Below are 27,922 nucleotides of genomic sequence, written 5' to 3' on the forward strand. Positions count from 1 at the left end.
ATATTGGTTCTATGCTGCCCGTATTTCAAACTTGTGCTCTGCTTCTGGGAAACACCCCAGACAAGTTGGTGTCAGTTCTGCCTAGCCGGCTTGATGCAGGTTAGGCAAATGTGAGAACCACTATACTACAGAAACTCCATTACAGTGCACTGCCCTGCCCCGCCCTCAAATTCCTGCACTTTGGTGGTGCTCACCCTGGCACACACTGATGGGCGAACCTGGAGAAACTGGCAGCAGCTCTCTGATGGGTCAGCTGGAAGAACAGAGGACTGGAGCCAGGATCAGGAAGTCGTCCTTACATCACCCTTGTGACTCTAGCTTGAAGGGGAGCTTTTTCTTCCCCTTGCTGTGAAGCAGCAAGAGTAGAAAGAAAGGTGCGGTGGGCCAACTGAGTGCATAAGCCATTGGTGCCTTTTCCTGCAGTGAAGCCCAAGATGAGGGTCGTGCATTGTGTAAAGGCAGTGCTGTGCTTTCAGGAAAGAGCCCACTGCTGCAGGAAGAGGGATGAAACAGCCTGCTGAAACCTGGGATTGAACCAGGAACTTTTAAGATCTTCAGTCTAATGCTCTCCCAACTGAGCTACTTCAGCACCTGCAGAGGCCTTTTTGGGCTACTGCTTCTCACCTTGAAGTTTATTCTCCATAAACCATTGCTCCAGTCAATAATGGTCAATGCAAGACGGACATCGCTATTTTAGCACTTGGAAACGTCATCAACTAGTCTCTGGATCTCTTGAATGCTGCGCTTCAGTTCATGGGGAAAGGCAAGAGAAGCGACCTTGAACAAAGGGCCTGGGGTTAACATCCTAACGCTGTCTGTCTCCGACTGTAACACTATTTAATACCGGCCCACCCTGTGCTGGTGAGGGCTCCATTTCTAGATGTTAGTACATTTCAGTTACTGTCAAAATTAAAAGTTTCTATATGCTTAAAAGAAATTATTTTTTCATTTGCTTATATATGGCATGAATAAATACAGATTTACACATCCTAGCATGAACATTTATTGTCTTATATGATAGAGAAAATCATGCATCCAGATTGTGCATCGAAATCATGAAATGAGCTACAAATGCAATAAAAATAAGGTATTCAATGGTTTAACATATGGAGTGGGGGGGGGCACTGAAGACACTTCTTGCCTGGGATGCCACTTGGTCTAGGGGAGGCCCTGTCAGGGAAAACAGGAGTTAGTCTTGCACGCCTATATCCAGGCTGTAATCTGTGGGCACCCTGCTCTGGGGGAGGGATCACGGCAGCCCAGACTCAGGGCTGGAACAGGCCCCGGATTGAGGGGGTGGCTGCAGGGTTTGCAGAGCTCTGATGTCTCAGACAATGTGTCTCTCCCAAAGCCTCAGATCTGCGTCCCCAGAAGGCTCCTGCGCTGCCTCCGCTCCTTTCACAGTCTATAGCAAGGAGCAGCAGCAAGGTTCAGGGATGAGCCATAGGCACTCGGTGGGGGGCAGAGGCCTCAGGAGGAAACCCAGCCCCCAGAGCAGAGGGGGATGGGAGGCTTTTTCTCTCTCCTTAGCCATGGGCTATAGCTCCGAGAGCTCTGTGAAATGCCTCCCCGCCCACAGCCTGGGGAAGGGGAAGGAGTCTCAGGTTCTAGCTCGATTTGGAGGAGGATCACTGGCCCCTAGAACCACTCGCTGCCCTTTCCCGGAGAAACCTCTGATGCCCAGAACGGGCTGAGATAAATGCTGACAGGAGTCAGGAATTGCTCCCCTGGAATAGCAGCAGGACTGGGCAGCTGGAAATCTCCCCAAAGGAGCTGAAGCCTTGGTGGGTCAGACATAGATGCCCCAGGTACTGCATGGGGGGCTTAGGTTTGTTTCTGGACAAGAGCAGTGAGAGTTTTATTGCCTCAACATTTCAGTAGAAAATTCAGACCCAAAGTGTGTGTGGTGGGGAGGTCGATAGCGGTTTCTTTGGGTTTGATTTAGTTTGTTTTCATTCTCGTTGTAAAAGCCCTGGGTCATTTTGATGGGAACAATGTTTGTGGAAGGCCAAGGACAAGTAAGAAAAGTTAAAAATCTGCATTGGAGTGAGGGGTCTCTGTGGGCCAGGGCAGGGTGGAGATTTTCATGGGGAGGGGGTTAGGGATAAACGAGAGGCTTTTATGGAACACAGGGGGATGTTTTGCAGTTTAACATCCCCACTTTCCTGTGCTGCTGCCCAGCTCCGACCCCACTGACACCCCTGTGACGAAGTGGGAATTTTCTGGATGTTTTGTTTGCAGCTTGTGTGTACCTCAGTTTCCCCTATTTGTGGCACGATTATCTAGGTTAAAGGTCCAAAATGTGGGGTGCCCCCTGCCAGGGGGATGGAGTAACATTCAGAGGGATGAAACTGGGCCCGGGCCAGCCCCCATGGGGGTGGGAAGGAGGAGCCACCCAGCTCCACTCTTGGCTCCAGCCCCAGCTCTGGCCCCTGCCTCAGCCCCCTTACTCCTGTCTGTGTCCCTTCCCCCTTAGCTGCGGCCCCACTCCCAGCCACGACTTGGGGGGAGCATGGACGGGGTGGGGGCATGACCCTGAAGTGTTTTGGGACCACGGATCTCGGTGGTGGGACAAGGGGGTTAAATCTTGGCAGAGACCCCCAAAGGGCAGGTGTGGCTGCTGTCTGGCTGCCTGGGCCCAGACAATGGCCACAAATTCTGTCTCCTAGCAACCGATGGCCGGGGCGCACCTGCTGCAAGAGGCCAGCTGGCTGGGAGGAGTCGGAGAACAAAGAACGAGCTGGAGGCCAGGTGAGCAGGTTGCCAGGGAAACAGGACAGAGGACAGACGAGGGGCAAAGGGCCTGGCTGAGTCGGGCTGTTGGGAGCAAGGAGTCTGCTGGTTGGGGACTCGAGGGGAGAGCCCAGGCTCTGAGTTCGGGGTCTGCCCAAGATGGACGTTGCTGAATCTTCCTGCTTCCTGTGCGAACACAGAACTTTCCCAGGCTGGATCCCAGACCCCTAACGAACCTTCTGTTGTACAGCGCTGGCTGAGAGTCACTGGGGACTGTGGAAGTTGGGGGTGCAGGACTCCCCTTCGGGAGGGTGAGGCTTTCCGAGGTGTCCGATTCAGGTGGACTCACTGCAGGAAGCTCCTGGTGTGGAACAGGGGGGCTGAAAGGTCCAAGGTCAGTCCCAGGAGGGGCTGAAGCCAAGGAGGCTTCCCCCAGTGAGAGCGTCCCCTGGGGGTGTCACACTGAGGAGGCTCCTGCCTGGGTTTGACTCAGAGCTGTTCCAGAGCACGGAGCCTGTGTGCCCGTCACAGCCCCCCAGCATGTGACCTACAGGCTCCACTCTGGCAAAGCTCCCTGTAAATGAGAGACAAACTCCCCCCTTCTCCCAGTTACTCTCCCCTGCCGAGAACCCAGAGCAGCTCCTGCCTCGCTGGGTCTCCTGCCAGCCACAGCTGGCCAAGGAGCCGCTCCCCTGGGTCCCTGTGCAGGGGCAGTGTCAGTTCCGACCTCACGAGTACAGTGGCGACGCCCCTGCCTGTCACGGGGGCGAGGGCTTGATTCCTGAGGAGAAAGCTGGGATTGTGACACCCATGTATGTCTGCAGCGCAATTAAACCCCACAGCTGGCCCAGGCCGGCTGACTCGGGCTTGCCAGGCTCGGGATCCAGGGGCTGGAGCCCGACCACGGGGACCCTCCCCCCTCGCTAGGTTCAGTGGCCGATATACTGAAGATGAGTTTGTAAGTGGGGAATGTGCACTGGGTGCTGCCACTGGAGAGAGACACTTCCCAGCAGAAGACCCACCCAGTGAATGTGATCTACTCTAAAAACATGTGATGACAGAAAGTCAGCCTGGGGCTCCGGATTTATCATCTCACAATGACTCGATTCAACTTGCTCAGGTTAGAAAGAAATTTGTGTTTTTTTATTGTGAGCCTGAAAATTGCCTCCAGTGTGAAAGTCAGAGTGGGATTATTTCACGCTCACGCACCCTTATCACTATTGAAGGAGTAAAGGAACGTGCAAACCAACGAAGCCTTAACATGTCATTTGCATCCTCAAGCCTGTCCCTGTGGCAGGATCTCAAGGACAGACAGAAATGTTACCCGGTATCAGGAGGAGAGAGGAAAGCACTTCCCCTCGTGTATTTCCCCAGGCTGTTGTTCAAGGCAGCAGAGGCGCTTTAGGGCATTTTCTGTCACTGATTTTTTTCATGTTGGTGTGGGAGGAAAGACTTAGAACCGCCCACTTTGTGACCCTGTGAATGTGAAATGACCAGATGATGAGTTAACAATGATGCTGTTGCACAGGGTTTGACTGGAACTAGAAAACAAAAAGCCCTTAAAGTGGAACTCTTGGGTGAATAGAACGAGCTGATTTATAGTCAGCCTTGAAAGGCAATAGACTGTTACATCGGGCAGAACAGCCTGGTTTGGTTGGTTGGTTGTTGTCCCTGATAAATTGCAAAGGGTTCAGAGAAGAGCCACAGGAATGATTAAAGGCTTGAGCAGGGAGAGGAGTTTAAAAATAAACCGAACCTTCCCTGCTCCTGCCGGCTGTGACTGCTGAGGACATTTTCCTTCTCTACTCCAGGTCTCTCTTCTGCCAGATTCTCAGCAAGTCAGGCCCCCTGCAGACTATGGCAGAGCAGTTTGGTATGAAGCTGCAGGACTCACAATGTAAGAGTGCAGCTGCTGTAGCACCTTGACTGACCATGGGCTAAATCCTGCAGCCCTGGCAGCCCAGGATAACCTCCCACTGGTGGTGATGGGAATTTAGCCTTTGTAACGATCTGCTGGTACCTGAGCTCTCAGATGTGAATTAAACTGGGGGCAGACACAGCTCTGTCCAAACAAGTGAAGGATGTAAGTGAAAGAGCAAAGCTGGCCCTGGGGAGCTGCTGCAGTCCCGTAACCACAGCTGGGAGGGAACAGAGGGAAAACACCTGGAGCAGTACTGAGAAAAGGAAGTTTGTCAGTGAGATCAGTAGCAATAAATGTGAACTGAAGGAGTGCTTTCTCCTCTGTGCCGACAGGTTTGAATTGTGTTACTGTACTATGAGATAAAGCTTTACAATATCCTGCTCTAATTTCAGGATGGGTCTATAACCATAATTAGTCTCTGTTGAACTGGGACTTTCAAAATTCCCAAGGAATTTAAGGGGTGGGGTTCATAGTTGGTCACCTGAGGGAGTGCAGTAGAGTTCAAACCAAAGACCAGAGAGGCGAGAACAGGATTGTGGGACACCTCCCGGAGGCCAATCACAGCACTGTAATCGACTAGGTGCCTACACTGGTACCATGGCACTGTAGCCCCGGGCAGAAAGCTGTACGCCTCTCGTTGGGAATCCTCTGATTTACTGTTTACAGCGGGTGAAATGACAATTTTTCCTATCCCTGCCCTGTTCCTGCTCTTTGTATTAGTTCAATATATTTTAAGTGAGAAAAATGGTAGCAAAAATATCTGCTCTCCAGCACAACTTGAAACAGCATCAGAGCAACTGGGAATGAAACAATTTATTTCCAAAAGGGGAACTCGATGACTAACAATGGCTTTGAAATGGGGGAACAGTATAACCGTGATGCTCAGGGTTTGTTTAGACTAGGAAAAGTGATGGAATTTAGGTCAGTTGAAGGGGAAAGCTAATGCCAACCCCTGCACCTGGGCATCTGTTCTACAACTATAATTGTCTTTTTACATCAAGATCACTAACTTGAGCAGACAACGCCATGTACAGCCCTAGTGGATGTCAGGCACAGATACTTTTTGCCTCACTGTACCTTGTTGGGATCAAACCTCCAGGAGCTGATGAACATTCCTAGCTCAAAAGGAAAGGAGTTGATAGAAAAGATCACACTGACCCCAAAGAAGGGTGAGCTGCAAAAGGCAGAAGCAGGTAACTCATCTGGTGGAGCTGAGAGACCACGGTGAAGATGGTGCAAAAATCACTATGTGGGAATTAGGAAATGTGATTTTTTTTTTTAAATTTTGCCCAGCCCTAGTCAAGGGATTTATTACAGTTCTCTCTCATGTGGATTTTCTGATGTCTGATAAGGTCTGAGTTCTGATTGAAGCTTTTTCTGCACTCAGAGCACGTGTAGGGCGTCTCCCCTGTGTGGATTCTCCTGTGTGTGCTCAGGACAGAGCTCTGATTGAAGCTTTTCCCACACTCAGAGCATGTGTAGGGCATCTCCCTTGTGTGGATTCTCTGATGTCTAATAAAGTTTGAGCGCCGATTGAAGCTTTTCCCGCACTCCGAGCACGTGTAGGGCGTCTCCCCTGTGTGGATTCTCTCATGTCTGATAAGGTCCGAGTTCTGACTGAAGCTTTTCCTGCACTCAGAGCACGTGTAGGGCTTCTCCGCTGTGTGGATTCTCCTGTGTGTACTCAGGACAGAGCTCTGATTGAAGCTTTTCCCGCACTCAGAGCATGTGTAGGGCGTCTCCCCTGTGTGGATTCTCCGATGTCTGGTAAGGTGTGAGCTCTGATTGAAGCTTTTCCCGCACTCAGAGCACGTGTAGGGCGTCTCCCTCGTGTGGATTCTCTGATGTCTAATAAAGTTTGAGCGCCGATTGAAGCTTTTCCCGCACTCAGCGCACGTGTAGGGCGTCTCCCCTGTGTGGATTCTCTGATGTCTGGTAAGGTTTGAGCTCTGATTGAAGCTTTTCCCGCACTCAGAGCATGTGTAGGGCGTCTCCCTTGTGTGGATTCTCTGATGTCTGATAAGGTGTGAGCGCTGATTGAAGCTTTTCCCGCACTCATGGCACATGTGGCGTGTCTCTTCCAAGTTAATTCTGTCACTTGTTATAAGGTCTGAGTGGCTACTAAAGTTTTCCTCTGGCCTCTGCTGAGTCTCACAGGCTTTTGGTTTTTCTGGGAGTGCACAACTCCTGGAAACATTCCCTTTGAGTCTTCCTGATAAAGTTCCACGTGGTTCTCTTTGCTCAGCATCTTCCTGCTGGAGTGTCTCCTCCTCATTCTGACTCACCATCCCATCACCTGATGGGAGACACAGAGAATCCAGGCATAGGTCACTACCTGCGCCAGAAAGAAAGAAAATTTCAGAGAGAGGAATGGAAAAAGGGATGAACAATCCAAAATATGTGTGGGAGAGATCAAACCTATCAGGAGCTGATTTTCCCCAGAGGAGAGAGGAAGGGATCAGTTTTGGTCTGCATCTCATGAGAACACTCAGGGAAAGTGAGATCAGGAGCAACCTGCTGCCAGTTGTCAGTCAGAATAGGAGGGAAGCCATGAGTGACATCTGCCATAATGATTCCACATCTGCAGGGAACAATCCTGAACTTGGAGAGCTCACAGGATCTTTGTAGGGCATCCTGAATGTTTCCTGCATTCCCACACAGTTTTTGAGTTGGTTTAACCAAGTCCTCACCTGTGCAGGCAGCTCTTGGAAGCACTTCTTTCTCAGAGCCCTGGACGTCTGGGACCCACAGCTCTTCCCCTCGTTCCAGCTGCGAGATCACATCAGGTTTGGAATTTGGAAACCCTACTGCAGGTAAAGAAAATGAGGGAGGTCAGTGTAATTTGTGGGATACTTGGCACAAAGAATAGTCCATGGTTTTACCCCCAGCTCATTTTTAAGCAGTAACATCCCAAGGCCAGCTTCCTTGGCTCAAAGTGGCAGGAGAGTTATTATGATTATAAATCATATGCATTACCTTAGTGCCTAAGGACCAACTAACAGTGGGTCCCCATTGTGCTAGGCACAGTACAAACAGAGAACAGTAGCTGGGCCATGCCCTGAAGAATTTACAATCTGAATAGACAAGACAGACACAGAATGGGGGAAGGGACAGAACCCACTGATAGAATAGAGATATTCAGGCCTGCCTGTAAAGCCTATAGTTTAAGAACTTAGGGTATTTTTATCACTTAGCTACTTAAAGGAGTATGAAAACAAAGAATCAAAATCACTGTCTGTATTTGTAAGGGCCTTCTCTTACTGTGACCGTCTGAGGCCTTGTTCTTAGGCTAAGGCCTTTGGCTAAGCAGCAGGGGCAGCCATAAGCTGGGAAGCGAAGGGTCACATCCTCACATCCCAAACCAGTCACACTGAAATAAGGTGCTATTGGGCTGTTAGGAAGATGATCCTGTCCTGATAGTGCCCATCACCACCAGATAAAGAAACAGATCTTAAGATGGTTAAAGAAAACTTAGTTTGACAGCAGCCTGTCTGGCAAGAAATCACTTCTCAATGCTTGTGGTTGTGAAACCTCATTTCTGTATTGTTCTATCTTTATGGCCACCACTTTTACATTGTTAATCAGTCTGATTCTCTAATTGTTTCTATCTGCTGTATAATTAATTTTGCTAGATGTAAGTTAATGAGGATAGTGGGATACAATTGGTTAGATAATTATGTTTCAATGTGTTAGGACTGATTAGTTACATTTCAGTACAATGATTGGTTACAAAGGTGTAGCTGTGCATATTACTATATAAACTGAGTCAAACAGGAGGGGGAACAGGAACAGGGAACAGGGACACAGGCAAGGCTCTGCGGTGTCAGAGCGGGTAAGGGGGACACGGGTAAATGCTCATGTGTCAGAGCGGGTAAGGGGGACACGGGGTAAACGCTCATGTGTCAGAGCGGGTAATGGGGACATAGGGAAAATGCTCATGTGTCAGAGCGGGTAAGGGGGACACGGGGTAAATGCTTTGCTGCATCAAAGCTGGGAACAGAGCACTGGGAAACAGACTAAGAGATAAGCCCGACTGGTGTGAAGGGCTTCGGAATATGGTTGCTTGGAAACTAACCCCAATAAACATGGCATTGTCTGCGCTCGACTTCTGGTCAGTTGCTGCTTCCTGTCTGTGTGACAAGACCCAGGAAGTGGAAGGGTGAAGGGAAAACCCTGTAACAAAACTGACATGGCCTGATAACCAAGAGGTGAGCCTTAGAGGACGGTTTTAATACACACTGGAACTGATCAGGATTCCCATGAGGACTGAGAGGAGCGATGGTAAACACGCATTTAGATCCTTTTCTTGTCTGATATCTTTTCCCATAAGGCTGAACCTCTGGCACTGTCATGGATCCATAGGATCTCTGCAATGCCCTGGCTTTTAAACCGTCCTTGGGAAGTGCCCCTTGAGTGCACTAGACCCCCAAGGGGTCCCACTCTTCCACAAGGACAGGCCATGTAGCTTCAACACCTGAGACTGAGCCTCTGGCTTCAACACTCCTACTTCAACCTGTGAGCTCTGCCAGCAGGTCCAGCTGAACGACAATCCTGTTCAGTGACGGTTCCTCAGTCAATGCACAGAGCAAGTTTTTGCTGTGACACTGGGCAGACTTTAAAACATAGCAGGGTTTATTAGTCAACTGAAACACAGCATTGGAAAGTCCTTAGATTAGCACAGGGAAGCAAAGAAGACAATACAGTCCACACTGGCCAATGCCCTTGAGCCAGGCTGCTGTAGAAAATGCTTTGGTTTCCTTTCCCTGTGCCTGTCCATTAGTCTTCACTCCAGTAGAGCTCCCTGCGTCTGCGAGTCCAGTTCTTCCTGCTCCCAAAAAAGGACGGTTACTCACCATTGTAACTGTTGTTCTTCGAGATGTGTTGATCATATCCATTCCAGTTAGGTGTGCGCGCACTGCGTGCATGCTAGTCGGAAGATTTTTACCCTAGCAACACTCGGTGGGTCGGCTGGGCGCCTCCTGGAGTGGCGCCGCTATAGCGCCGGATATATACCCCTGCCGACCCATCCGCTCCTCAGTTCCTTCTTGCCGGCTACTCCGACAGTGGGGATGGAGGGCGGGTGCGGAATGGATATGAGCAACACATCTCGAAGAACAACAGTTACAACGGTGAGTAACCGTCTTTTCTTCTTCGAGTGATTGCTCATATCCATTCCAGTTAGGTGATTCCCAAGCCTTACCTAGGCAGTGGGGTCGGAGTGAGACGTCGCAGAATGCAAAACTGCTGAGCCAAAGGCTGCATCGTCTCTGGATTGTTGGACCAATGCGTAGTGTGAGGCAAAGGTGTGAATTGATGACCAGGTAGCCGCCCTACATATTTCCTGGATGGGAACATGAGCCAGGAATGCGGCAGAAGAGGCCTGCGCCCACGTAGAATGGGCAGTGAGATGGCTAGCAGGAACGTGAGCCGGTTCATAGCACGTTCTGATGCAGGATGTTACCCAAGATGAGATCCGTTGGGAAGAGACCAGCATGCCCTTCATGCGGTCTGCCACTGCTACAAAGAGCTGAGGTGAACGCCGGAAGGGTTTTGTTCTCTCTATATAAAAGGCGAGAGCCCTACGGACATCCAAAGTATGTAGTTGTTATTCCCTGCGCGATGAGTGCGGCTTTGGGGAAAAAACTGGGAGGAAAATGTCTTGATTGACATGAAAAGCAGACACCACCTTAGGGAGGAAAGAGGGGTGTGGCCGCAGGTGTACCTTGTCCTTATGGAAGACGTATAAGGGGGATCAGCCGTCAAGGCACGAAGCTCCGAGACTCGCCTCGCCGAGGTGATAGCGCCGAGGTGATAGCGACCTTTCTTCCAGGAAAGGTACAGCAGGGAACATGTGGCCATAGGCTTGAAGGGGGCCCCCATAAGCTTGGTCAACACCAGGTTTAGATCACAGGTGGGGCTGGGTGATGGACTTGGGGGTACAACCGTTCCAGTCCCTTAAGGAACCTGGAAACCATGGGGTGAGAGAAAATTGAACAGTCACTTTCACCTGGGTGGAAGGCGGAAATAGCTGCCAGATTAACCTTTATAGAAGAGACCGCCAGGACCTGCTCTTTGAGGGACCAGAGGTAATCCAGGATAGTAGGGATGGAAACCTGTCCTGGGACCAAGTTACTCTGATCGCACCAGTGCGAGAAACGCTCGACTTGGCGAGATAAGTCATCCTAGTGGAAGGCTTCCTACTTCCCAAGAGGACCTGTTGTACTGAAGCAGAGCAGCAGAGCTCGGATTGGTTCCACCACGCAGGAGCCATGCAGTGAGATGAAGGGACTGCAGGTCTGGGTGGTGAAGCCTGCCAAGTCCTGTGTTATGAGGTCCGCCACAGTGGCAGGGGAATCGGATCCGCCACTGCCTTCCTCTGGTCGAACAACCAGGGTGTACCAGTGCTGCCTCGACATGCTGGAGCAATGAGGATCAGGTTGGCTCTGTCCCTGCGGAGCTTGAGAAGGACTCTGTGAACAAGGGGAAACGGCGGAAAGGCATAAAATAGGTGCCTTGTCCACGGGAGGAGGAATGCGTCTGAGAGGGAGCCCAGGGAGCATCCTTGGTAGGAGCAGAACACCTGGCATTTCCTGTTCTCTCGGGAGGCAAAGAGGTCTATGCGGGTAAAGCCCCACCTCCGGAAAACGGAATGGATGATGTCAGGACGGATCGACCATTCGTGAGACAGGAAGGATCTGCTGAGGCAATCTGCCAGAGTGTTCTGGACTCCTGGGAGAAAAGACGCTACCAAATCGATTGAGTGGGCTATGCAAAAGTTCCACAGGTGAGTGGCTTCTTGGCAAAGTAGGGAGTAGCACGCCGCGCCCTGCTTGTTTATGTAATACATGGTCGTCGTGTTGTCTGTGAACACAGATACACAGTGGCCTTGGAGATGGACCCGAAACACCTGGCATGCTAGACGGACTGCCCTCAGCTCCCTGACATTGATATGCAGGGTCAGCTCCTGGGGCAACCAGAGGCCTTGAGTGTGAAGGTTCCCGAGGTGGGCACCCCAACCCAGAGATGATGGGTCTGTGGTTAGTGCCACCGAGGGTTGAGGAGGGTGGAACGGCATCCCTGCGCAAACTACAGTGAGGTCCAGCCACCAAGTGAGGGAGTCGAGAACCGTCCTGGGGATAGTGATCACCGAATCTATATTGTCTCTGTGTGGACCGTATAGAGAAGCAAGCCAGGTTTGAAGCACCAAGTCGCAGTTCACGCACTTGGTCACAAAGGTGCAGGACGCCATGTGACCTAATAGACCGAGGCAGGTGCGCACCGACGTTGTCGGGAAGGATTGAAAACTTCGAATGATCGAAGACATTGACTGAAAACGTGGCAGAGGAAGGCAGGCCCTGGCCAGATTGGAGTCCAGAACTGCTCCAGTAAAGTCTATTCTCTGCGTTGGAGTCAGGGTAGACTTTTCTACATTGATCATGAGGCCGAGCCTCCCAAAGAGGTCTTTGACAACACACAGGTGCTGTGATACTTGCGCCTGGGAAGTCCCTCGAATGAGCCAATCGTCGAGGTACGGGTAGACGTGTATTCGATGACGGCGGAGGGAGGCAGCTACAACGGCCATACATTTGGTGAAGACTCTCGGGGCCGTAGAAAGACCAAAGGGAAGCACCGTGAACCGGAAGTGCTGTTGGTTGACCACAAAACGGAGAAACCGTCTGTGCGGCGGGTAAATGGCGATATGGAAATACACGTCCTTCATATCGAGAGTGGCATACCAGTCTCCCGGATCCAGGGATGGGATGATGGTTCCCAGGGATACCATGCGGAACTTGAGCTTTATCATGAATTTGTTGAGTTCTCGCAGGTCGAGGATCGGTCGTAGACCACCCTTTGCCTTGGGGATTAAAAAGTAGCAGGAACAGAACCCCTTGCCCCTCATGTCCTCTGGCACCTCTTCTATGGCTCCCAGCGTTAGGAGCGCCTGAACCTCTTGTAAGAGGAATTGCTCGTGAGAGGGGTCCCTGAAGACGGACGGGTGGGGAGGGTGGGATGGGGGTGGAGACACAAATTGGAGGTGGTATCCTGTTTCCACTGCAAAGGACCCAACGGTCGGAGGTGAGCTGGGACCATGCAGGGAGGAAATGGGAGAGGCGGTTGAAGAAGGAGGGAGAAGGATCCGGCAGGGAAACTGGTGGGCCGTCCTCAAACATCCCATCAAAAGTTTTGTTTTGGCCCCGTAGGTGGTTTAGGGGGCGCTTGACTTTGGTTTCCTGAAGGCCAGACTGTCTCCACCGATTGCCCCTGCCGCGCCGCCTGGTCGTATTCTGTCGCGTTCAGGCTGGTTATAAGGGCGGTATGGTTGGGGCCAGAAGGACCTATGTTGGGTCACCGGCGTGTGCATACCCAACGAGCGCATTATGACTCGATTGTCCTTGAGGCTCTGCGCAGATCCGAGAAAAGGCCCTGGCCCTCAAAAGGTAAATCCTGAATTGTCTGCTGCAATTCTGGGGGAAGGCCTGAAGCTTGTAGCCAGGAGATGCGTCTCATCGTTACCCCGGACGCAAGCGTTCTGGCTGCTGAGTCCGCTGCATCCAGAGAGGCCTGGAGGGAAGTTCTCGCCACTTTTTTACCCTCCTCTAGTAGGGCCAGAACTCTGCGTGGGACTCCTGGGGAAGGAGTTGTGCAAACTTCCCCACAGACACCCACGTATTAAAATTATAACGACTTAGGAGGGCCTGCTGGTTTGCCACCCTAAGTTGGAGGCTTCCAGCCGAGTAGACCTTACGGCCTAGGAGGTCCATGTGCCTAGCCTCCTTCGCCTTAGGAGCCGGTGCTTGCTGGCCATGACGCTCCCGTTCGTTCACGGATTGGACAACCAGGGGGCAGGGAGGTGGGTGGGTGTAGAGATATTCGTACCCCTTTGCGGGGACCATATATTTTCTCTCTACTCCCCTAGCTGTAGGTGTAATAGAAGCTGGGGATTGCCAAATTGTGTCTGCATTGGCTTGAATAGTGCGGATGAACGGGAGAGCCACTCGAAGGGGCGCATCCGCAGATAATATGTCTACAACAGGGTCCTCTATTTCAGCAACCTCCTCCACTGGCAAATTCATGTTTTGTGCTACTCTCCGCAAGAGGTCTTGATGGGCCCTGAGATCAATAGGCGGAGGACCAGAGGAGGATGTTCCTGCCACTGCCTCATCAGGAGAGGAGGGGGAGGAGAGGCCCGGTACCAACGGGTCCTGAGGTGGGTCATGGACCGGCGGAGCACCATCTGCATCAGGTGGAATCTCCGGGTCTGCAGATTGAAGTGGATCTTCGTCCGTGCCCGCGGGAGGAGGATGGCTTACAATCACTTCAGGAACCCTGTGCTCTGAGGGGCCGGAGTGCTGAGCCACAAGTGGGGCACCTTGGGCCTCGTGATATGCCCACGGAGTCCAAAAGGCCCATTGATGAGGACCTTGCTCCTGGCTTTGTGCCTCTGGATGGTGGCACGGAATATCAGATGCCCAGTCCTGGTGGTAAGAAGCACTCCCAGCCTGGGACGACATTGACATGTGTCTCGGCCACGGGGCCGAGAGACCCTGTTAGGTACTGCTGTTCCTGACGTTCAGTCCCGGGGCGGTACCGGTGAGCGGTACCGGTCTTGTCAGTGCCATGAACGAGACCGGGACCTACTACCGTGCCGGTGCCGGGAGGTCGACCGGGATCTTGAGTCCCTGTGCCGGGAGTGACTGCGGGACACACGGTACTGAGATCGGTACCGAGAGTCGGATCGGTATCAGGAGTATCTGTCCGGTGACAGAGATCTTGAAAGTCTCCGCAAGTACGACCGGTACTGCGATGGAGAGCGGTGCCGGGACTGCGAGCGGTGCTGGAATTGGGAACGGCAGGAGCGGGAATGTCTCCGAGACCGCGACCTGGAAAGACGTCTCTCCGGTGGACCGACGGAAGGAGGCCTTATCAGGGCCAGCTTGCCAATGGATTGGATAACCCGCACCGGTGGTGCCGGGGGTTGAGGCTGCATCGACTCCGTCAGCGCGATGAGCTCTCTTGCCATTGAGAAGGTCTCCGGCGTACAAGGGAGAGTGAGCTCGAACATAGCATGAGCCGGGGAGCTATGTGGCACCAGACTCAATGCAGTACCGGAATTGATGGTGCCGCTCGGAGGAGCGGCCAACTGCGTTGTCGGTGTTGGCGGTGCCGCAGCAGTTACCGGGGTCCGACAGATGGACTTTGATGTGTGCTCCTTCTGCGAGGATGGGGTCGGAGCAGTACGTCATTTCCCAGTCGGGGAAAGGGAGCAGTGCCGGGGAGCCGGTGCCGGCAGATGCTGGTGCCGGGAGTCCTTTTTGGTACTGGAGCGATCCGGTGCCGAAGGTGCGCTCCTCACCGACACAGGTTGGATGGACGGTGCCGGCACCGCCACCGCAGGACTAAGGGCCGATTCCATAAGGAGCTGCTTTAGTCGCAAGTCCCGCTCCTTCTTCGTTCTTGGCTTGAACAACTTGCAAATTCGGCACTTGTCTGTCAGGTGGGATTCTCCTAAGCATTTTAGGCAGCAGTCATGAGGATCCCCCACCGGCATCGGCTTCTGGCACACCGAGCAGGGATTAAATCCCGGTGCCTTGGGCATGAGCCCACACCGGTCAGAGGAAAGGGGCTACTCCCCAAATCCCCCGCTTAACTATATACACTAACTATTAAAATACGTACTAAAATTAACTATAACTACAAGAACTTGAACTATATACATGATAAAGAGTAAATAACTACAAGAAGCTAGGGATATGGAGGTCAGCAAAGCCACTCTCCACTGTTCCAACGACCGTCACGGGCGGTAAGAAGGAACTGAGGGGCGGATGGGTCGGGAGCAGGGGCGGCTCTAGGCACCAGCGGGCCAAGCGCCCGCTTGGGGCGGCATCCTGGGGAGGGCGGCATTTGGCTCCGGTGGAGCTCCCGCCGGCATGCCTGCGGCAGGTCCACCGGAGCCCGGGACGAGCGGACCTGCCGCAGTCATGCCTGCGCGGGTCCCGCCTTCCCGCGGCTCGCTGAGCTCCCGCAGGCATGACCGCGCAGGTCCGCTCGTCCCGGGCTCCGTGGACCTGCCGCAGGCATGCCGGCGGAGCTCCACCGAGCAAATGCCGCCTCCCCAGGATGCCGGAGCCGCGGGAAGAGGGGACCCGCCGCGGGACTGGGAAGGGCGGCGCAGCGCCCGCGCTGCTTGGGGCAGCCTACTTTGTAGAGCCGCCCTGGTCGGGAGGGGTATATATCCGTGCTATAGCGGTGCTGACCCACCGAGTGTTGCTAGGGTAAAAATCTTCCGACAAGCACGCACACTTACTGGAATGGATATGAGCAAGCACTCAAAGAAGATCTATATTTACCCTGAGGATATGACCCTACTAGGGACAATAATGAACTGAGAGACCTCCCAAGGGCTTTGTTAGGCATCCCAGATGTTTCCTTCAGGCACTTACAGATTCTGGGTGGTTTAATGTTTCTCACCTGTGCAGGGAGATCTCAGGATCTCTCTTCTTCTGAACCTTGGAGGTCTGGGACGCATGGCTCTTCCCCTTGTTCCAGCTGGGAGATCACATCAAGTTGGAAAACTAGAAACCCTGCTCAGATGAAAGAAAACAAAGGAGTTCAGTTGATTTCATAAGACTTGGGCATAAAAAAACATTCTATTACTTTAACTTCAGTGCTTAGTGTGACCTGGTGCGGCAGGGGCAGTTCTCACTGAAAATGCCAAAGTTAGGGCAGGCTGAAAAAGGGAGAGCAGATGCTCCCAAAAATGGTGGTTAACACTGAAGTTAAACTCACCGACCAGTCACAAACACGGGTTATCGAGAAGCTGAAAAAAGAAATCACGCAGCCCCCTTTATTGCATCCCAGTTCTCTGACTCCTAATCAGCAGCGAGGTCCAGTACAGTGAGAGGTTATTTAAAAACTCTGCTCACATAAACAAAGTGTTCTTCTGACCCCAAAGGGTCAGCCACATCACCAGGTCAGTATAAGTTTGGATATTACCCAAAATTCCATCCTTCCAGACAATCCTTTAGCATCTAAACTAAAGGTTTAAAGGAAAGAAAGACAGAAAGAAGTTAAATGGGAAAGCAGTCAGATACATTCCAAAATGGATATATCAGGTTCTTAGCAGTATTGGTGAGTTGCTGGCTTGAAAGTCTGTCTGGAACACATCCACAGATTGGATGGGTCATTCAGTCCTTTGTTCCAGGGTTCAGTTTGTAGAGAAGGTGCTCCAGAGGTAGGAAGGGGGATTGAAGACAAAATGGAGATGATGCAGCTGCCCTTTACATTCCTTTTGCCGTGTGGCTTGTACTTCCTGTGTCCCAAACACAAGCTTCACAGCACGTGACATGGAAAAGCCTTGGAGTTCTCATTACACAGGCATACCCCGGCATGTCTTGCTGACTCAATAGGTGTATCCCCTTGTCCTTTCCATGGGCTCATTGTACGGCTGATGACCCTCAATGGGCCATCAAACAGGCTAGGCAGTGTTGATGCTAATATGTCTGGGGGTGTCACCCAGAAACACTGCACCAGTCTGGAAATACAGATATACCCTACATATCTATAACACACAATACAAAGGTGATACAAACATAGAAACAAAATTATCATACGTGGAAAATCATAACATTTTCACTGACACCTGGCATGGCATATCTAGCACGATTCATTGCAATTTTATCAGATTATAATATTATTTTATTATTAATACCAAAGTGTCTCACAATTCCATCCAGTGTCACACTTGGTAAACCAGTGAATTTCCAGGACTAGTTCCCAGGTCCTTGAAGATGCCGAACACTGTGCTTATGAGGGATTGAAATACCCACATATCTGCTGGGAACACACACTCAGACACTGTGTCAGTCTACACCCCTATGTTCACTCTTCTAGAAAATTATGATCAATTTTGTACACAGTATGGCTTGTGAGGTATCATTTGAAAACGCATAATCTACTGAATATTATCCTCCTGTTAAAATGTGTAGTAACACTGTATGTAAAGTTATGAGATTTTACTGTATGATATTACTGAAAAAGTTACAATTCTGGGGAACACCCACAGAGCAGTTCCTCAGAGACAGCAAGGCAAACAGCTGGTCAAACAGCCAGTCTCCTGCAGGGGGAAGGTGTGAAGACATTTACATTCCATCACAGGGACCTCTTGAAGCTGTTGTGGAAAACGACCACATGACTGATTTTGAATCAGCTCAGCCTGAGGCTCTTTTCTTGGTTAAAAGTGCACAGGAGCAACAGCTATTGGAATACTGTCCCCCTGAGCTAAAAATCACACAAGCCTTTTAAAGCTTAAAACCCCAAACAATGATATATACGTTGCACGTTAATTTCCTTATTTGGAATATATTGCAAAATATGATGCAGGTCAAAAGCAAGCTGAACAATCAGTTTCCCATATTCGGCCTTTCCTGTTATCGTTATCACACCTGGTGATATGGGAGCAAGACTCTGCATGTCTCAAGAAATGTCACTACCAACCTAGGCCATTTTCACATGCTGGGGTGCAATCCAGAGCAGTGAGGAGTTGTGTCATCTGTAATCCTGGGTGAGATTCAGTGTTCTGCTGCTGGAGATCCCCTGTATGGATACCCTCAGCCAGCATTCAAGGATGCACCGAGAGGTTCAGAGACAGAGAAAGTGTCCTGGGGAAGCTGGGAACAGGAAGCATGGGCTGGTGGGGTTCAGTGGAGAAAGGGAACAGGAAGGGCAGGGATATCACTGAATGCAGGATCTCAGCAGTACTGATGACAGGATAGCACATAGTGCATCCCATTGGAAAACATAATCCCAACTATACATACAGAATGATGGGGTCTAAATTAGCTGCTTCCACTCGAGAGATGGATCTTGGAATCACTGTGGATAGTTCTCTGAAAACATCCACTCAATGTGCAGCAGCAGTGAAAAAGCGAACAATGTTGGAAATAATTAAGAAAGGGATAGATACGACAGAAAATATCATATATCATATTTGTAAAAACAGCAAATGATACACCCACATCTTGAATACTGCATGCAGATGTTGTTGCCCCATCTCAAAAAAAGATATATTGGAATTGGAAAAAGTTCAGAAAAGGGCAACAAAAATGATTAGGGTATGGAACCGTTATGCCAGACCTAACCCCCAGTTTCACTTGAGCAAACAGGAGCTATTTGACACTGTGCGATACGGCTCCTGTGCTCTGTTCCCAAAGTGTTCTGCAGCAGGGGAGGGTCTGTGGCAGTGTGTGTGTGTCACTGGCATATTGGGGTGATGCAGAAACAGGACAGAGTAGAGGTGGCATTGTGGGGCTGGCGTGAACTTTATCTTTTCATTTCCCCTTCCAAGAACCGAGGGGACAGGAACCCTTACCCAGCGAGGTCACAGTCTCATAGTTCTCATGCATGACATCCCAGTAGAGGACTCTCTGAGTGGGGTCCAGCAGAGCCCACTCTTCCCTGGTGAAATGCACAGCCAACTCCTCGAAGGTCACCAGCCCCTGAAAGAGCAAGAGTCCAACACTCAGAATCTCTTTCCCCACTCACAGCCCCACTATTTGTGGCAGAGAGGAGCCAATCAAATGGAAGCTCTGGGTGGATCGCAGTCAACAAAGTCCCACCCCCACCCTGCTCAGCGTATCCAGCAAATACCAGGGTGAGGGGACGAAGAGAGCCCCTTGTCTCTCCCAGCAGATCCATCACACACCTACTAGCCACCGACTGATACAGGAGATGGAGCCCCTAGCAGGGTCCAGGGAGAGCTCCCTGGTAGGAAGCCCAATAACCTCCCCATTGTGAGGAGCCGGATATGAAGGGAGAGGCAGCTCCAATAAGCCTGACTCATGGGTGCCCCCTTCATATCTCACAGCAGCCGCTGGTTAGTGAGCTCAGGCTCCAGCACTGGGAGTCTGGTCAGTTTGACTAGCTCCATGTAGGTGGGCTATTTTCTCTCTTCACAAATTAGGGCATTTCCACCTCCCAACCTCCTGGGTCTGTTCCTAGAATCTAGGGCACTTATTAAATAACTCCCAGCAGGTTTGCCACACCCTGGCCTCCTCCTTTCTCCACGCTGTGAATTTCCTGCCCCGCTCCAACCTCCAGACCAGACTGTGCAAACCTTCCCATCTCCGGTGTATTTGCTGTCCCTCTCCTCCAGCAGGAACCCACCAGCAACCCCCCAATAATCTCTACCTGAGTTGGCTCCACTGCAGCCATTTCTCTTCCCTGTCCCACGCCAGGCTGGGATGAGCTGGAGCAAAACATGGACGTCATTCTGCAGCCTGTCTGGGGGAGAAGGGCAGTTGTGGGCGTTTCAGAACCAGTTTTAGTTAATTTCACATCAGAATTCCCCCAGGCCCCTTCCCTGCAGACAGACACCCTAGATTCTGCCATGCTGGGAAATGCTCAGTCTGTTTATTACAATGTAGATCTGGCCCCTCCTGCCATGCTAAGCCCAGACACATTTTTTACCTCCCTTCTCACTGCCCTCACCCCCTAACAAAGTCTCTGAACACAAGGCTAGAAAAGAGCAGAACCAAAGGAGTCACTGTGGGGGATTCCCAGGGACACTGACCCCACGGCAGCCACACCCCAGCAGGGGGAATATGGAGTCAGGAACTGGCTTTTCCTCTCTCTGATCCCTGTTTTGTTCACTGGAAAGTGGTTCTGCCCAGGGATGCAGCAATACATGTGTCTGGGTTCGAAATCTCTCCCCCCTCATTTCTCCCACTGCCCCTTTCAGTCTCTCCTTCCCCTGTCCTCTCTCCCTGCCCCTCTGGGCTGGGACAGTCCCATTCCTGGGGGCTTTGCTCTCCCATGGCTGGGTTTTCTACTGGCAATTACTAATGGGAGGAGAAATAGGGAGGGGCTTTTTGTGCAGATTCACTTTCTTGCCAGTCCCCAGCACTTTCCCTGAGGTCTTTCAGTTACCTGGAGACTCTGGCTCAGAATTTAGTATTAACAGGGCCCAGGGCTGCCCTAGGGGGCTAGGACCAGCTGGAGAAAGTCATCCCCTGGGCCAGGCAGAGAAGCAGCTTTAATTAAGGTCACTTCCCAGCACAGAACCCCACTGGGGGAGCAGCAGCTGCTAAGCCTGGTTTCCCAGATCACAACAGAGGCTGCAGCGTCTGACCCAGGAAGCTGAACCCCAGTATCCTGAGCAGAGAGGGACAGAGCGTTTGAGCAGCTTCCCTCCTTTAGCTCTCTGGGGAGAGCAGCTAATGAGAGCCCCTCCTCACAGGGAGAATTGCTGATCTCATTAGCCCCACTGTCCATCCGGAGTCACTCCTTGTCTTTCCATACAGTGACTCTGGATTAACAATGGTCTCAATGAAACCAGAGTTCAGAAACAATGAGTCCAGAACGCTGTGGAAGAGACCATTGTGCGGCAGCGCTGACCCCTTCCCACCTCCTCATCCCCAGATCCAGGACAAGGACTGGACAATGGACTGGACAATCTAGGACAATGGAACTGGAAGTTCCTGCAGTTTTCAAGAGGGGAGAAGAGCAAAATCTGTGATTTCACCTCACAGTGTCTGATAAGTGGCTAGAAAGTTATCACAGTGACTGGGCCAGGCCGGGAATGCCGGGCAGTGCTTGGAGCCAGGATTCTGGCATAAGCTAATCAGGAGAAGAAGCGAGGTCAGGAGCAGCCCCCCAGATACTCCCTGGGACCCAGCCCCAGAGTCCCTGGCCAGGGACCTCAGATACCCTCAGAGCCCCACCGGCCAGAGAACCCCACCAGACCTTCATTGCCAGTTTGGGAATCCCAAAGGTTCCCCCACCAAGAGAACCCAACAGCCGAAGACCCCCGAAAAGGGGCCCCCACTGGGAACTCAGTCACTCACTGCCAGCCAAGGATCCCCGCCCTCCAGCAGGATCTGCCCTGCCCTTTGCCTGGCACCCTCCTCCCCCTGCGGGATCCTGGTGCTTTACAGGGGCACCCCTGGCCTAGCGCCGGGATTCTCCCACACACACTCTGTGCACTGGGCTCGGCAGCGATCCCAGGAGTCTGCGGGGAAGCCCAGACAGAGCCCTGGCACAGCACCAGGCTCCTCTAACCCCTGTCCCGCCTCCCAAGAGACGCCCACCCCGGCTGTTCTGCAGCCAACAGGCCCCAGCGATACCCACCTCCAGGACCCACAGCCTCAGGGCTGGGCACATCACTCCCACCCCCTGAAACCCCAAATCTCCAGAACCCACCAACCTCACTAGGGTACCCCCTGCCCAGCCACCCAGAGGCCTCTCCCACCACAATCCCCTTCAGCTGCTATCTCCCCACAGCCCCACCCCACCCAGCAACACTGTTACCTCACAGTGCCTGAGAAGTGGATAGAGTGACCACCGCCCCCTGCTGGCCAGTCACACAGGCAGAGGGAGCCCTGGGGGATGTCTCTTGAACAGGAGAATGGAAGGCCTGGAGGGACAAAATAGGTAAGAAATGTCCATGGCCTGTCACTAGCAAATAATGGCCACCCTGGATCCACCCCAGAGGTGGCTGCATCTTGCACTGTGGGAAGCAACCTCACAGAGGCCATTTGCCATGGGGTTTGCGATACTTCTCAACTCACACTGCGTATTTGATAACACAAGAGAAAAACATCAAGATCTGAGGGGATTTTATATCGCTGTTAACAGTGATGAGCTGCCAAAGTCTTAACAACGGGTTCCTATAAAAGTTCTGATTTAACAACAGGTTCCCTATAAAAAGTTCTGATTTAAGGGATGTGTGACAGCATGTATTTTTTGTACCAATAGGGTTACCATACGTCTATATTTTCCCAGGAGGTGATTAAGAACCGAAAAGCCTGACATGTCCAGGAAAATACAGATGTATTTTAACCCTACCTAAAGTTCTTTTTTAAAAAGATGGGGCTGAACTAGAACTGAGCTCCGTTTCACATGTGTGGGTGGTGATCAGGGACAGTCTCAATTTTTGGGTCTTTTTCTTATATAGGCTCCTATTACCCCTCACCCCCGTCCCGATTTTTCACACTTGCTGTCTGGTCACTCTAGGGTGTGCACATGTGTGGGTCCCAGCTGCTCCTGCCCCCTCATTAAAGCAGGTGTGCAGGGTTACTGCCCTGGGAACTGCAGGGCACCAGTGGATGTCGGGCTGGCTGCTGGAGGCAGGGAGTGACACGGGCTGGCTGTGGGCAGGTGATGCAGACGGGCGGGCTGCAGGTGGCTGTGGGCAGAGGCTGGCTGCAGGCAGGGGGTGGCTGTGGCAAGGGCTGGCTGCAGGCAGAGGGTGGCTGTGGGCAGGGGCTGGCTGCGGGTGGCTGTGGGCAGGGATGGGGCAGAGGGCGGCTGTGGGCAGGGGCTGGCTGCGGTGGCTGTGGGCAGGGGTGGCTGGGGCAGGGGCTGGCTGTGGGCAGGGGCTGGCTGCGGTGACTGTGGGCAGGGGTGGGGCAGGGGCAGCTGTGGGCAGGGGTGGGGCAGGGGTGGCTGGGGGCAGGGGTGGCTGGGGTAGGGTTGGCTGGGGGCAGGGGCTGGCTGCGGTAGAGGGCGGCTGTGGGCAGGGGTGGGGCAGGGGTGGCTGTGGGCAGGGGCTGGATGGGGCAGGGGGCTGGGGCTGGCTGGGGGCAGGGGCAGGGGACAGGGGGGCAGCAGGGGTGGCTGGGGGGAGGGGGCAGCGGGGGGCTGGCGGCTGGTGACTGGGGGGCTGCAGGCAGGGGCTGGTGGCAGGGCAGGGGTGCAATGGGGGCAGGGCAGGGGTGCAGATGGGGCTGGGGGCAGGGGTGCAATGGGGGTGGCAGGGCAGGGGTGCAGACAGGGGCTGGGGCAGGGCAGGGGTGCAATGGGGGTGGCAGGGCAGGGGTGCAGACAGGGGCTGTGGGTGGGGGTGCAATGGGGGCAGTGCAGGGGTGCAGACAGGGGCAGGGGCAGGGCAGGGGTACAATGGGGGCAGGGCAGGGGCTGCAATGGGGGTGGCAGGGCAGGGGTGCAGACAGGGGCTGGGGGCAGGGCAGGGGTGCAATGGGGCGGCAGGGCAGGGGTGCAGGCAGGGGCAGGGGTGCAGACAGGGGCTGGGGGCAGGGGTGCAATGGGGTGGCAGGGCAGGGGTGCAGACAGGGGCTGGGGGCAGGGCAGGGGTGCAATGGGGGCAGGGCAGGGGTGCAGACAGGGGCTGGGGGCAGGGCAGGGGGTGCAAGGGGGGGTGGCAGGGCAGGGGGTGCAGGCAGGGGCGGGGGGAGGGTGACCGGGGCTGGCTGCGGCGGGGGGCTGCAGGCAGGGGGCTCTGGGCGGGGGAGGGGCGCAGACACTCACACGGGGGGGGGCTGGGAGCAGCAGGAGGCAGCCGGGCACCCACCAGGCAGCAGCAGGAGCCCCAGGGCCAGAGGTCCAAAGAGCAGGAGCAGCAGCAGGGCCAGGGGGCAGCTCACGTGGCTCCCGCAGCGCAGCGCCCCCCGGCGGCCGGAGGAGGAATTACAGGCTTCCCAGCCAGAGCCCATCCAAGCTTCCCTCGCAGGGAAGCCAGTTAACAAGCGGGTCTAAAACCGCTTCTAAATTTAACAACGGGTTCGTGTGAACCGGCTCCAGCTCACCCCTGGCTGTTAACGAACTAGTGGAAAAGGGGGACTGTTGGACTGGATTTTATACGACTGTCCAATACATAAACACAAAGTGATGGTTCCCCCCACCCCCACCATTGCCATGGGCAGCAGGGAGCCCTTTGAGGAGCTGATTAAAAGGGAGGGGGAGGGGGAGCTGAAAGGTCCCTGGATGAGCGAAGGGGGCAGCAGTGGGGGATGGGCGGGTGACTGGCAACTGATGGTTGGGGGTAACTGTGTTGGTAGTTAGGGGGCAACAACTGGGATTGGGAAAGGGGGGTCTGGGCAGTCCCCATGGGGGACACGTGCGCCTCCCTTCCCTGCCCTGGCAGAGAACAGGCATATCATAGAATATCAGGGTTGGAAGGGACCTCAGGAGGTGTCTAGTCCAACCCCCTGCTCAAAGCAGGACCAATCCCCAACTAAATCCCCAAATGGCCCCCGCAAGGAGTCAGCTCCCAGCCCTGGGTTTAGCAGGCCAGTGCTCCAACCACTGAGCCATCCCACCCCCACTCCAGGGGCAGCCCTGGGCTGGGAATGACTCAGGCAACAATTTCCCACCTAAACAAGGACAAATCGCTGCAGATCAAACGGGTGGGAAAATGCCCTCACTAGAGAAGATTTTAAACTGCCGTTTGAGACTCATGGGGAGACCGGGGGAAATCGGGGGAGACGGGCGAGCGGATCATTGGCGGGGATGGGGGGGAAATCGCCCCAGATTTTATAGCCCGTGTGAGATACTGAGCGAGAAAAGGGGCAGAACTAGAGAGAATTTGTATCGGGGGCGAGAGGCAAGTGGCACCAACAGGGACAGGATCCAATTAACCCCCCTCCCCGCCTGCCACTCCCGGGAATTTCCTGGCTGCACAGAGACAGTTCAACCCCGCGTCCCACTGACCGTCCCCCCCCACAACTCCAGCTTCTCCCCTCCATGCCTGACACCCCCCATCTCCCCCACACCACAGGGGATCCCCCCCGCCCGGCCCCAGTCTCTGCCCCCCAAATCCCACAGGGGCGGAGGCAGCTGTGGGGCGTCTCCCAGGTTCCCCGGGCAGAGTCACTTTCCTGCCCAGCCCCAGTGCCCCCGGGTCTCTCACTCCCCGGGGGCTCCGTGGGAGGCTGGACACCAGGGATGCAGGACGGCAGGAATGGGGGTGACAGGCCTCCTGTTCCTCAGTCTCACGGCGGGACCCAGGGGGCTCGTCGCTCTCCGGCTCGGGAGCGCTGGGAAGACCCGACCGTGGAGGGGCCGTCGCTGGGGGGGGGGGGCCCCGCGCAGGCGCTGAGCACGTCCTTATATCACTTCTGTGGCGGGAAAAGTGCTGAGGAGATGGAACGCTGAGGGCTGGTTTTGGCGGGAAAAACCGGTTTGGACTGGTTTGAGCCTGTCCCCTGATGGTAAACAAGTGCCCTCTCAGAGATGGAGTCCAGGGGTCAATAGGTCATATGCTCCAGATTGGATCTTATTGTAAAGCCAGTGATTTACTTCATAAACACCTTATTAACCAACTAATTGAACATATTGAACAGTTCATACTTCTCACACCTAACAATGAGATCAAAAAAAGAACACAGACAAACCTTGTCAGTAACGGCTAATGTCCCAACGGGGAAGCATGTGCGCTTGTTGCAGAGCTGCTGCTCAGGGACAGGAACCTCCTGGCACCCAGCCTCCAAAATCACTCAGGCTGCACTTTCTGCACGACTAGGTGCTGGCTGAGGGGGGTGTGGGAATTGGTGGCCTCTGCTGCAGGTGATGGGAATCTCAGGTATTTAAAGCCATGGCCTAGAGGAGGGAAGTGCCTAACTCCAGAGTCTGCAGCTGCCTAGGGCCAGCACTGAGGATTTAGAGTCCCTAGTACTGCCGTTGCAAGGTTCAAGCAGGCTCAGCCCTGGCATTGCCACCCCTCCTGCGGCTAGTAGCTGCAGCTGGCTAAGGCTGGCCTCTGGGAACTGGCCCCAGGGCTGTAGCCAGAGAAGCTGCAGGTGGCTCTGTGACTACTGGGGCCATTAAGCTAGAGCAGCTAAAGACACTGGAGTTCACCTCAAGGAACAGAGGTCACCAGTAGGACAGGAATGTCAAGGGGAACAGGGAAGGAGGGAGCAGGTCAGGCTGGCAGAGGGAGCTTCCAGCTGGGTGGGAGCATGTCCAAAATGGAAAGGAAACAAGTCTGGGGAGAGGTGGTGGGGACCACGTAGCAGACTAGCATGTAGATGGGAGCCGAGGGAGAGAGGCTGGTGGCTTCAGATTCCCAAGGGCTAAGTCCTGACTTTGGGGAGATGGTGTTTGCAGGTGGCTGGCTCACATGGCAGGATGGGGGCTGAGGGAGGGATCTGTCAGAACTGATCAGGTGTCTGCTGGCTTTAGAACTCTGAGCTGAGACTAGGACCACATGCCGTGACTGGTGACATGGGGGGTACTGGAGACATGGCTAGAGAAGGTCTGAATGAGGAAGGAGATAAATCTGTGGGGAGTTTCCTTGATCACTATGAAAGTTCTGCTCACTGTGGACACTGGTAAACCCACATGGGTGTACAGCTCAATAAGAAAACCCGGGGGCTGAGGGAGCTGTGTATGGCAATGCGTACAGTCATGGAGAGGTGTGTGATCAAAATGAAAAATGTCTCTGAGGTTCAGTAGCGGGTATGCTATGGCACCAATGGCACTGCCCCACCAGGCCCACACTCGGAGTCCACAGTGACTACATACGGCCTACAAATATGTTTGGTACCAGGACCCACAGAAGGTTAATCCGGCGCTGATTGCCTGAGCACTATTTCAGCCCCACATTTTTGGGTGGACCTCCTACAGTGGGAGCTGCAGAGCCCTCCCCCGCAACACACACACACACACACACACATATCCCTCCTGGTGTTGGGAGGGGAACAGGAGAAAGAACAAAATAAGCAAGAGAAGAAGAGAAAGGAGGGAGGGATGGATGGAGGAAAAGGTGAAACAAAAAGGACAAACCCCAATGTCTCCAGTGATTCTAAGGGACAAAATCCCAGGTGCGCAATAAAATTCTGCCTCCTTAAGCTTGTGTTTTCCATGCCTAGAATTCAACTGTCACCACATGGCTCAGACTGAACAGGTTTTACACCTCCAGGAGGCTCTTACCTTCTAAACAGGGACGGCTCTTTTCTAGTAAAATCACTAAAAGGGAAGGAGAAAACTCGAAAGAGGTTCCTCCTGGCGCTCACATCCGTGAACCCGAATACTCTCTCAGTCCTCAAAGAGAGACCTGGAGAAGGAGACTTGCTGAAGCAAAGCCACAGGGGTCTATGAGGTTTCCCTGGCCCCTCGCCCCTGTCCTGCCTGGCTGATGTCAGCATCTCTCTGTGAGGTCACCACCTCCCCACCACCTTGGACCAATAGTCTGAGGTCCTGCCAAAGGCCTTTGTGATGTCACTGCCACACCCCTCCCTTGCTGTGCCAATGTCCTACCCCTGGCCAGGCATTTTGGAGGTTTGAGCTACTCCCTGGGGATCACCCCACTCCAGGAGCGTTCGTTCTAGGCAGCAAGCCAGCTAGACAGGGAAACATCAGACGCTGCTCCCAATGCTACACTCAGTTTTTCAGAAATTAGTCGACTTTATGGCCAGAAGAGACCATTAGAGCATCTAATCTGACCCCCTGCATATCACAGGCCTCCTGTAGGACACAAGAGCTACTTTTGGGGCAAACACATTCCAGAAAGGCATCTGGTCTTCATGAAATGAC

General features: G+C 53.4%; 1 protein-coding gene and 1 long non-coding RNA gene across 2 annotated transcripts in view; both read right to left on the reverse strand.

The window, feature by feature from the left end:
- Positions 1-5,967: 5,967 nt before the first annotated feature.
- LOC120381856 (zinc finger protein 418-like) overlaps positions 5,968-27,922 on the reverse strand; it is a gene marked incomplete at both ends in the record, with an annotated part of 47,040 nt that continues 25,085 nt past the window's right edge. The window contains one exon of the mRNA XM_039500019.1: positions 5,968-6,634. Within this exon, the coding sequence (XP_039355953.1) occupies positions 5,968-6,634 (667 nt within the window). The remainder of the gene's footprint in view (positions 6,635-27,922) is intronic.
- LOC120381862 lies at positions 7,408-19,080 on the reverse strand. The gene is made up of 3 exons (XR_005588167.1): positions 19,023-19,080; positions 16,124-16,236; positions 7,408-7,461 (listed from the first exon to the last, which is right to left on the reverse strand). It is a non-coding gene; the product is annotated as an uncharacterized LOC120381862 (long non-coding RNA).

The sequence above is a fragment of the Mauremys reevesii genome, linkage group 14 (genome assembly GCF_016161935.1).
Source record: "Mauremys reevesii isolate NIE-2019 linkage group 14, ASM1616193v1, whole genome shotgun sequence".
Classification (NCBI taxonomy): Eukaryota; Metazoa; Chordata; order Testudines; family Geoemydidae; genus Mauremys; species Mauremys reevesii.